Source organism: Hippichthys cyanospilos, chromosome 7 (genome assembly GCF_059441005.1).
Source record: "Hippichthys cyanospilos isolate Australia breed blue-spotted pipefish chromosome 7, RoL_Hcya_1.0, whole genome shotgun sequence".
Classification (NCBI taxonomy): domain Eukaryota; kingdom Metazoa; phylum Chordata; class Actinopteri; order Syngnathiformes; family Syngnathidae; genus Hippichthys; species Hippichthys cyanospilos.
In genome coordinates this window covers 10,718,390-10,730,581 of record NC_142375.1, presented here as the reverse complement: position 1 = coordinate 10,730,581, position 12,192 = coordinate 10,718,390, and the positions used below count along the sequence as shown (strand labels likewise).

At 39.1% G+C, this 12,192-nt stretch overlaps 1 protein-coding gene across 1 annotated transcript in view; it reads left to right on the top strand.

Annotated features, from left to right (window-relative positions):
- The first annotated feature begins 3,145 nt into the window (after nt 1-3,145).
- Nucleotides 3,146-12,192, top strand: part of LOC148421019 (microtubule-associated serine/threonine-protein kinase 1-like) — a 68,625-nt gene continuing 59,578 nt past the window's right edge. Inside the window, exon 1 of the mRNA XM_088418738.1 lies at nt 3,146-3,905. Coding sequence (XP_088274864.1) covers nt 3,867-3,905 — 39 coding nt within the window. The 5' untranslated portion in view covers nt 3,146-3,866. The remainder of the gene's footprint in view (nt 3,906-12,192) is intronic.

Sequence of the window (12,192 nt, the reverse complement as noted above, 5' to 3'; positions counted from 1 at the left end):
ACTGTGAGGACTATCAAAACAATCAGCACATCGTTATGTATTTGATTGAAAGTAAATGTGAGCTCCAGAGAGAAAAAAAAAACGTATCAGGTGCCATTATCAAAAAATATTCTGATGATTGTTTTTATGTCTTTACAGGTTGAACAGTCCTCATTGATGACTTACATCTGTAGGAACGTGAGGGTTGAATTTTGGTAGATAACGGTCATAGTTTTCAGACTTTTGGAGATACTAACATTTTTATTACAGACAGGCAGCAGCTTGTTGGCCTACAGTACATGCTCCTTTCCAAAGATAACTGGCTAGCGTAGCGGACTAGCTAACCGGTGCCTGCCGCACTTGCTCTCAGCATCGTTTGAGTTCTGACAGAGCCAAAGTTAGTATGAGTAAAATGTCTTCTTAATGAGGAGTTATGAAGCGTGGGCGGCTGCTGCTAATTGGAGCCATAGTGGCGCAAACACTGGCTTGTGTCCGCCAAAGAGTGGAGCTGCATGATGCAAAGAGATTTGTGCTCTCTGAGGCCGTTTGAGTAAATCCATGTCTGGATAGCAAGATTATATCTGCGAAATGTTTTATAGATAAATAGACGATAAATATAGACCATTCAGCGATGTAATCACCTTTACAGCTGAGTATGGCCTGTGTCGACATGTTATTTTTGGAGTGGTGTGAGGCATACCCACTGTAGGTGGACCTGGGAAAAAAGTAAGTGAAACTCTCTCTTGTAAATCCAATGGAAAACATCATGTGAACAATTAGGCTTGCATAAGGCTCTCGGAATGCATACTCTTTGCCTATACTGGTGACTTATTAAAGAAAAAGATCTGCTGTACGAACACAACACCGGCATTATAGATTTGTACACACTGCTCATGTACTCATGGCTCTCATTAAGTGCCATGGAGTGCCTAATTATTGTGATATTTTGAATAAATTGGGCAGTGGTAGAGATATCCGCATACAATTTTGGGGCCAATCGAGCCCCGTTTTTCGGGAATAGCAGAACTGCAAACCCTCACTATATTTACCCCTCGCTCACCTTTGGCAAGCACTTGTGTATTTTCGGCGTGCGCTCTAATGACACAAAGTGTTGAAAAAAAAATATGTGCCTGAGCATCAATTGAAGTGGGTTTGCATCCATCGATCCGGGTCAATACTGATGTTCCTTTCTGAGTCAATGCATTTTTATGAGCTTTACATCATTAAGTTCAGCAAAGGTGGGTGTTCCGTCAATGATGGTTTGATATAACGACAGTTTGCAAATCTGTCAATATTAGTGATGTATTGACAATGATTTTGAAAAGGTAGATTTTGTCCAGTTGCTTCTGACATGTTATGTGAAGCGGGATGGGAGCATGGTGATAATGCTCATTTTGAGGGTGCGTTTTCAAAGTTATCTACACATTTTCCAAAACAAATTGATGAAACTGAAAATGCAAGCAAATATATTTCTTCAGAGGATGGGAGTCCATCCTGAGATGAACAATTTGCCAGTACGCCATTGACAGACATCTATTTTTCCAATACACCAATTAATGAGAAACCTTTGAAAAAAGCTGAACTAAGAAGTGATGTAAATTTTCATCTGTCACTGTATCTGTGAATCACTGGCAGGTGGACATTCCATCTGTCTGCCACTGACACCCGTTTTGCTGACGAATGACGGAACCGCAAAAATTGTAAGATGGCCATCTTGTGGTGACAAAAGGATGAAGGAAGTTTGGTAAAATAAAACAATGTCCGTCGAATAGATGACAACAATTTGGTTGGGCTTGAAATAAATGGTTGACTGACAATGATGAAAGGGGGTCCAGGTCCCGACGAATGATGAATGATGAACTAACAAAATTTGTAAAATGCCCACCTCTGTATTCCTGAATAATAAAAAAAAAAAAGACGAATACCATTGAACGTGTTAGTAAACAATGAACTATTTAATATTTGATCCGTAAAACATCCAGATTTAAGGAATCTTAAACCACACAGTAGAAAGCTATGTCATTTATGTAGTTATTTGGACACAATATCAAAAAGAGACACGTACAGTCATGGACTTTGTCCTACCATGTTCCTTCAGTGTACAAAGCAGTAGGCAGTGTTGTTCTTTTAAGAGTTGATTGGATCATTCCCTCACTTGTCAATACAACCACATTGTGTGAGCGGGAAGTTTGCTTGACCCCTTCCCCAGAGGATCTTCTTGCGTAATATGTCTGGAGAATATGTTGCTCTATAAATCGCCATGGTGGCACAATGATTCAAAGCTACAGCTTGGTCATTAACCATAGGGTACTGACTCAAAGAAAATGTAATACTGTACTTCCTGCAAAATGATCCTTTGTGACAGTGGATGAGATTGGAGTAAAGCGGGATTATTGTCTATGCTGATTTGTTGGTTTATTCAGATAAAAATTGTGCATATATCGTGGGTATAAAAAGAATGCATGCCCAGTTTAAAGGCCTGGATATAAAAATGAGACCAAAGTAAATTCCTTCAAACACCCAAGTCTGCAGCTTTTCTTTTAATTAATTTTTTTAACTTTGGGAGTGGCTGTGTTCAGAATTAATCAATAGTACAAAAGGGTATAATGTACAACGGCATCGGGAGCACTGTTCTAATTGGTGCATATTAAATAAATAGGAACAATAAATAGAATGGAAAAGGGTCACAGTGAAATCCTTATCATATTCAAATTTGGAACGAGCACACACATGTTAACTTTTTAAGTGCCTCTAACTCCAAAAAAAGTTTATATGTTGATATGATTTTCCTGAGATTTTGTACTCAAATTTTAACACAATTTGCAGAGAGGTTCCTCTTTTAGATCTGAGGTCCTGAAAAAAAAGTCCCAAAGTGTATGTTCTAACCCCTTAATCTCAACGATCATTGTGTTGGAGGAATATGGATTAAGCATCAACATCCATCTGTTTATCCATGTCCGGAGACAGTCATTTTGCCTCTTCCTGTTCAGTTTGCAAAATAAAAAAAATAAAAAAAGATTTTTAATTGTTTGTTTGTTTCTTTGTCCGTGGCAAAAAAAGGACAACAAAAAAAGCAGGTAAGTACTTCCGGTGTGGGTTTTGTTGCTCTGCGGGCTCCATTAGACTTCACTTCACTTCTTTTATAGATCGATGCCTCGTGCTCAGAAATACTGCATCACATCGATCCATGTAATCATAATCTTTGCACAGCCACTTTGCAGTGGAGGGGCGGGGAGCGAGGCGGTCCCATGTGTGAAGTCCATCGGATTCCACCCCTCCCTTACGGATCCTCAGTGCGGAGCGTCTGGTCTCTGGGGGGGTGAAACGTCACAGGTTAGTAGGAAGCGGTTGTTGTGGCGGAGCTGAGGATGGAGTAAGAGGCTGTGGAAGCAGGAACACAATGGCACGAAGCCGCGTGCGTTTGCGGGGCGCTCGGACCCACCCCTTCTGCTTGGACGGTGTTTTGACGAGGATGTGAAAGCTAGCGCAACGTCGTTGCCTTTTTGCGCGAGATTCCTGCGATGTAACGGTGATCGGGCGTGATGACGGGGATGCGTTCACGGAACTCTTGCACGGTCTCTCTCCGGTGGATTTCTGGACTCAAACTGAAGGGGCTTTTTTCACGAGAATGCCACTTCCTCGCTGCTTAACGTTTCTCTTGTAGCGAATTGACTCACGCACGAGATACAAGATACTCTTTGTCCTTGTGATGTACACTACATTGCTGGTCAATTATGTCTCTTCAGGCTTCGGTTTTTAGCTAAAGTGACTCGCGGCGCGTGCGGGGGGGAAGTCACGTGACACCCTGGCGTAGTCTGGTTGCTCTACTAAACTCATTTAAGGAACGAAACTCCAGGGGGCCGAGAAAACCTCCAAGAGGGATCACCATGGACGACTCCGGCATCATTCGAAGACGAAGACTCCAGGTAGGAACGGGATTCTTTTAGTTCGTCTCCACCCTCCATGTCCTGTACAAAATGGTGTTTGTTGTGTGTGTTTTTAATAAACCATCCAGTTAGTGTCGGCTAACAACCAATAACACCAGCAATTGTTATATTTTGTCTAAAATTACAGGGAAAATATAAAATACATATCCAACTTGGTCCATTTTTTTTTTTTTTGCATTGGCATATTTCAACAATTTGGGTTTTCTATGCATTTAATATGTATTTGGTTTCATGTAAATCGGGGTAGCCTACATGCCTATTGAGAGAATCCCCATGTTTACTACTTTTATAATGCACACAAAACCAAATCTTCATTGACAATCACCAGCCTTGATGGAAAGTAGCTTATACGAGTTAGACATCGCCTACAGTGGCTTGTAAAATTATTTTGAAACATTTGTTGAACTCACTTCCAACTACCTGTCAAGTATACTACTGTGCTCTTTTAGTGTAGTTCGATTGACCAATAAAGGCAAACTGAACACGAATTTATGATAAAAAAGGAAGTTAAAATGTATCACATGATTAATGTGGAATTGAGCCTGTTGTATAGTTTTAGCAAACCAAATAAGCATCTCTTAATGCAGCTCATTTCACTTGTTAGCCACAATGCCCTCAGTGGGCTATTAAATGCGTTCTCCTTTTTTGTTCTCCAAATTACCTTAACCGCTATGCTTGTTGATAACTCATTGCCATGCACATCTAATGTGTTTGCAGGACTCAAGTCAATTCAAGCCAACTCAAGTTTATTTATATCCCTTATTAACAAAAACGTCTCAAAGGGCTTCACGGGCCCACAATTCACAAAAATCAACAACATCTAATTGGTCTAGTCTCCCTTATGCAGGGAAGTGAAAAACTCATAGCTAAAGGGATCACTCTTAAAAGATGCCCATGCTATAATGAAGGCTGAGTGCGCAATATTTGGTGGATGATGCTGTACAATGTTAGCATGAAACCATTGTGACTCTTAACATTACATTCAATCAGATTTGTGTCAAAAGTGTGAAATCAATAAATTGTATCATAATGTAATGCATTTTGTGGGAATAACAATACTTGAGTTTTTCATTGATTACGTGTCAGGAATGTCACATTCTATGATTTGCTTTCTTGTTCAAGCTAAAACACAATCAGACTACTGGGGAAAAAAGCAACTACACTTACATCTTGTCAAGTCGGGTCACATGTAATATTGTAATCGATTCATCGATGGTTCCTTCAATAGTGTGGTGTGCAGATTTTTGAATAAGACAAAAGAACATCAAGCTATTTAAGGCCGACATGCTCATACGGTAGACCTCTGTTGTTGCTCAGTACAACTGGCATCAAAACAAGCTCGGAACATTCACAGAAAAGTTATCCTATTCCATTAAAATATGTTTACTAAAACCAATATGAAAAACAGTTCTATAAGTAAAAACAAAATAAAATGTAACACATTATTTAAGGGGTTAACTGTTAGTACCAGTACTGCACATTCTTACAATCCTGCATAATACATTGCTGCATGCTGTTGGTAACATTCAAAACGTCATTTTTCAGTAATTTCGCAAACTGAGGGCGTCCTGTGTTCAATTAACCCACGGTAATTTCTCTCTTTCCAAATCGAGTTCTCATCCTTAGCAACATGATAGTTGACTGTTTTGGGGGTAAATTGTGATAGTATGTGATGTAGTTTTAGCTCACTGCCTTTTAACATTTAGGGCTGCAATTAACGATTATATAAATAATTAGGTAATCAGTTTGTTATTTGTCGATTAATTGATAATCAGACAAAAAACACACAAGTCTTGAATTCAATTCCTTTATTAAAAAACTGTACATTAATTCAAATGGACAACAAGTAACCAAGTAACAACAAGTAAACATGACTGGTTTGGTTTGTTGTGTCAAAAAAATAGGGCAAAAATATTCTTAATATTTTTCTAAAGTGAAAGTAAATTTTTGCAATTTTTTTATTTTGATTCAACATAAAGTTAGAAAGTCTGCGCACATACATTGACTACAGAAACAGAAGAATATTTACTGGCGAGAGATTGAAATTGTGAGGCTTTGCATAATTTTAAATTAAAGTGATTAAATAATTGTCAGAATGGTTATCAATTAATTTGATAATCATTTGTCGATTAATTGGTGCAGTATTTATCAGACATTGCCATAATTAATGGTTGGAACCAGCTGGCTAGTGCCACACAACAAAATGGCCATGGGCCCTCCTTGTTTACAATTAAGATCAATTATACTAACACATCCATTTCCCCAATTTTGACCAAAGGCAGCGCTTCGGAAACCCTAGCTCCCAAGCTCTAGTACGAGTTTCAGATGTACATTAAGCCGACTTGAGCCTCGAGCACTAAAAGCAGATTAGCCCACATCTTGTGAATGAAGGAAGCTAGTCGATATCTTGTACGCTGGTGACTGGCAGCAAACGCTGCGTTGAGATTCCTTCAAGGTTTTCCGCCGCCGTGAAATTAATGTAGTAAAGCAGCGCAAGCCCACGGTGCACAATGTCTGACTGCCACTTAGCCGCCTCAACATGTATTAATTTACAATCAAAGTACTCGGCTGTGCATCGTGCCATCTGCCGCACAAGACTGCTCATCTTTTATTAAATACAGTATAGACATGCCGAATTGGACGACTTCCTGTGCAAATGTTGCTCAATTGGCAGTTACTGGGTCTGACTAGAGGTTGAATGAAAGAACACTAAATCAAAAATGTACTAATAAATCTTAGGACTTGTTATTGCACATTGCCTTTTTGAAATTTGCTTGAAATGCATATTTCTCATATGCAATAAAATGTTAGACAAGCCATCATTCAACCAAAGAATCGTTACTGCAGGAACATGGTAGTCCAGTTTTTAATGCATCTCAAGCATGTGGGCAGGCACAAACCACTGTCAGATGCTTATATGCAATAGCTCAAGCACTCACAACGTCATGGTATGAAGCACACTGTGTTCCACTTCGTGAGTAATGTCATAGCATTACAATAGGATGTTGATATATGCATCTATCCATCCATTTTCTATAGCTGCTTATCCTCACAAGGCTTGCTGGTGCCTATCCCAGTTGACTTCAACACTCTGAACTGGTTGCCAGCCAATTGTAGGGCAAACCCAATCACACTTAAGGACAAATTAATTATGTCCAATACACCAGTCGTGCATGACTTTGGAGTGTGGGAGGAAGCCATAATGCCCGGTGAGAACCCACGTGTGCTCGGGGAGAACATGCGAACCCTACACAGGAAGGTCGGAGCGAGGTGGATTTGAACGGGTCCCTGAACTGTGAGGCGGATGTGCTAACCACTGCAAGGTCAGGGTATATCCTGCCCACTGCCCGTAGACAGCTGGGATAGGCACCAGCAAGCCAGCGACCCTAGTGAGGATAAGCGGCTCTAAAAAATGGATTGGTGAACATTTCTGACGGTATTACTCATAAATCAGTCATTTCCAAACTCTGGACACCACTACTCATAATTGAATAATTCATTTATGTTTTTTTTGAATAAAAAATTGTCATAAAAACCTGTCTGAAATCCGTTGGATGATTGAACAAAAAGTTGACAATCACTAATCGAAATCATCATTATTTGGCATCCTTATTAAAAGCACATTTAAACACCTTTTTTTTTTTTGTTTTTTAAATATTTTCCCAGCAACCCAATAATTTTCTTCTGGAATTTTCCTTTTCATATTGGCCCTGCTTCTATTACTGTCTATATACTGAGTCAAGTGTTTTTTTTTAATTTTTTTAAGTTTAATGAGCTTGTGCACCTGCTCATTCAGTCTTATAATACCGTGACACTAAATACTGTATGAGTGCGTTGATACCCTAATGTACGATATGAAATCGACCCAGACCCCACCCCCTCTGCACACTCTCCCTTTCCCACTGAAGTGGTCGATATCAATATCTGAGACAGAGGAGGTCTGAATGTTGAGGATGTGGCACAGTTGTCAGGCCCATTAGCAGGACTAATGGTGGCCTAAGAGTGCCGTGTACCCTCAGGGAGGAAGCAGAAGGGCGGCCTAAAAAGCCCAGAGGCCTAGATGAAGGGGGGAGCTGTGGGCTCCGGTAGACCCCATTTAAGCGGCTGTTATAAAATCAGGATCCCTTCTGAGAATGCTTGAATGTTAAAGTAAGGAAATGTGGGGCATACTTTATCTGTGGAGCCTAAACATTTCACAGAGCGGGAAAAAAAAATATTTAAAGTGTTACGTTTCACATAAAGGATCCATAACAGAGTCAGTATGGGGGTCTCGGTTTACAACGATCCTGACTTAGTGGTGTCGAGGAAAACTCGCTTGTTACCCACCCCACATGCAGGATAATCGATCAGGATAATATTTCAGACATTCAAGAATCGGGCTTTTCCTGACTTTCATGGCGAGGAAGGATAAACAATCAAATTTGGCTATATTGTAAGTATGTGTACTCCCTGCTCAAGACTAACTTGCTTTTACATCTTAAGTCACTGTTTCCTCTACATTCATTGAGGAATGGCAGCCTGCTGCTGCCAAATCTTTATTTTTTATATATATATATATATATATATATATATATATATATATATATATATATATATATATATATATATGTATACATATTTTATTTATTTATTTTTTTATGTGATACGCACTGCAAAAAAAATCACCGACCAAGGCTACAACAACATCACCAACAACCACGCCCCTCCACGCGAAGTCCGCACGGACAAACTATTGCCTATGGAAGTTGCCGGTACAAACATCTTTATGATTCGGCTGAAAAGGACTACTGTGCACTAAATACCATAAGCAACTCCTGGCGAGCACGCATGCTGGGGAGAGATGAGGAGTCTGTTAAAAAAAAAAGCTTGGAAGAATTTCGATACTACTAGAATTCTTGACCTCTGTTATAGTGTTGTTTGTATGCTGTAGACTTTTTTTTATGTCACCTATAGAATTGGAGAAAATTGGCTGACTGCAGGGAAAAGGTGCACAGAGTATAAAGTGCTGCAAAACGTGTGCCTAATCAAATAACTAGGCTTCAGTCCTCCATTCCAGTTGTTTGTATGTTAATGAATAAAAAAAGACTTCTTGTTGCTGAAATTGATTTTGCAGTCATATTTTTATTCACTGTCAATCTTCATTTCATATTAAATTGAGAACGCAATTTGCAACCAAATCATGAGTGGTGCGACCAACAAAAAAATTGGGAGCACTAGTGCAACTGTTACAAAAATGAGATTCGATCCCTGTCATGAGTATCTTGCTCAGCATGGAAATAAACTTGCGCGCGTTCATTTGGTGTCATCAAGCACATCAAATCCTTGGAACGCCTGCCCCCACAGTTGAAAAATATTCCAGGGGAAACTCTGTTACAGTTGTACTTTCTTCCTTTGAGATGTTCGAGCTGTTTGGTATTGAGATGAGACATTTTCATCTCATCTACTGAAGTGAAGGTTATTGTGCCATCAGTTATGGTAGGTGTCAGGAGCCGACTTAATACACTGCTCTCAAGCTCACACACACAAACCGCTGTGTGCCTCGTCATTGTCAGGGAGATGGAGGGCACTACACACACACACGCACACACACACACACACACACACACACACACACACACAGAATAATTTGTCCAATATTTTGTTCTCGGCACTGTGCCCATTTCCAATATGCTAAGCACATGGGGATAAGAGTCACTCCAGAAGCGGCAACTCACTTGTTTCATTTACTGCTTTGTTTCGCGTCTTCAAGTCAGCCTGTAAACAACATTTGGATATCATCTGTTTGTTTGGAGCCATCATTTCTGGTGGTCGCAAAGGACTTTTTCACACAGTCCAGAACATGTATGTCAGGTTAATTTACAGTACTAGTCTGACTGACTTGGAATAAAAAAAAGAAAAAAATAACACGGATCTGGTCAAACCCTAAACGTTTGGTGAGCCTGTGTCGGTCGGCGGTGGATCCTCGGCTGTGGAGGTCAAGACAGCCAGCTCATCGTGTCAATTCATGAGGACACGCCCCACTTGGCTATCCTTGACTGCAGATACAGTTACATGTTTTGGCCGATCAATGCAGTGGGATGTTGAGTGCTCTCGATAATCAACATGGGACTCATGTGATTGTACATCGTGTAATTTCTTTCTTAATATTTTAATTCATACTATGTCGAGCAAAGAAAGTCAAGTGGCTGACCCTGAAAATGGTGATACCATTTGTTACAACCTGCTGTTGTCAGCAATCCTTTTCAAGGATGCAGGACATAAAAGCGACAAGGAACAGACTTTATTGTGAATGACATGAGAATGGTACTTTCCAAGGTCAAGACCCACATGTCTGAACTAGGGTATTAAAAGCAAGAGAGCTGAAGTCACACTGATTTGCAGCTATGACATTTGTTGTGGGCTCATGCATCGTGTTGTTTTTTTTCTTTTTAAACAACAATCAGTGAATTTTGTGCACCAATAAAAACATATACTGTATTTAAGTCTTGAATTAAAAAAATAATAATACATTTTTCACTTAAGAAGGGGTCAGTAAATGCACATATGAAACTGCTTGGATTTAGTCCCGACAAAAGCGTTAAGAATCATATACAGTTTATAAAACAAACTAAAACTATGTTTGCGCTCCTATGTGAGCTTTTGGGTTCCTTTTTAGATCCATGTTGTGCAACTGGAATGAACTCTTGAAGAGTTTCTGATTTTTCTGGAATTTTTTTCCCCACATTTGCCACTGTCCCACTTTCCATGGAGAGCATACAATTAATGTTTAACAGCAAATTTTGATGAATATTTGGGGGGGATTTGTATGTAAGTATGTATGCATGAAATCCCCATGCAGAGTTCATTTTACTTTTGGAAACTGTTTGGTCCCCGGGACTCGTAACAGAAATGTTTGGAGTCCCCAAAGTTGTGCAATAAAAAGGACAAAGTCCAACCACTGATATAACTTTGTCCATTTAGATAGAAAAGTCCGCTTTTTACTTTGTGTGTTCATTTGTTTAGTTTCGGACGACGTTGTAAAAAAATATAAGTGGTCAAGTTTTGCTGACTAAAAGAGTAAATGGATGATAATTTATATTTTGATGTAAAAAAAAAAAAAAAAAACTAGGGCTGGGAATCTTGGACTGTCTCACAATTCAATTTGATTCAGATTTTGGGATCTAAGACTCAATCCTGAATCGATTTTAAATTTTAAATGATTCAATTCGTTTAATTCAAAAATGATTTCTCTTTCAATCTATAGATGTGCAAAGAATCATCATACAACTTCAGTCTGCTTTGCAAGACAGAATAACAAAGGGTGTGTCATATTTTTTTAAAATGTTTTAACATTTTCTAAGTTTTGATACATAACCAACATGCCTTTTTCCCCAAAATAACATGTGGACAACTGCTACTCAGGAGCTGTAAACTGTATAACTTAGATGAAACAAATGATGATGTCATTGCAGAGCACATCTCTGATAGTATGTAAACGGCGAGCAAAAAAAACCCAAAAAGTATAAAAGCTGACATGAAACATTTCCATATGGTGATGTTTTAAATCGATATTTAATCACAGTAAATGAAAATCCGAATTCAATATGTAAACAAGCCAGCTTCAAGTTCACCTGTTGAAACTTGACTGAACCGTTCGTTCTGCTAGGTCTCAGTTCAAGAAAATCCCAACAACAAGCCAGAACATGGTAAGATAACATCATGGGTTTTATTTAAAAACAAATCCAACAGAGAGAGGTGGAATATCCTCTGAAGACTGAGAAGAATCAAAGCTACAAAGTAAATCCTGAAGTCTGGTGGACCATTCAAGTGAAGACGACACAGTGTGACATTTGCCTTGCAATCGCCTGTCACTTTTTTGGCAGCAAGGAAAGAACAGAAGCTTTCATTCCGCCCAGAGCGCTGGCACAATAACCTTTTTTCTTCTCTCCAGATTCCAGTTAATGTTCATTAGTGTTCGCGGGTTAATATAAACTAAGCAGAAAAAAATCGCTTCAACCCTGATCTATGAAATCTGTCATCTATGAAGCAGAAAGAGTTGTTAAATATTTGAACGTTTTTGAAGGGTTTTCTCGTAACATCACAAGGTGACTGAAGAGCAAATTAATTATTTGTAGTTGTTGCACGGATGCTCTGCATAATGTATTAATTTTCCCAAAGATGTCTGTGTGCATGCATCGGTGACTGCGAAACCACACACAAAATGTCTTTTTTCTTCATTATTTTTGTCTAAACTGTAACAAAAGATTTTTTCTTCATGTTCATAACC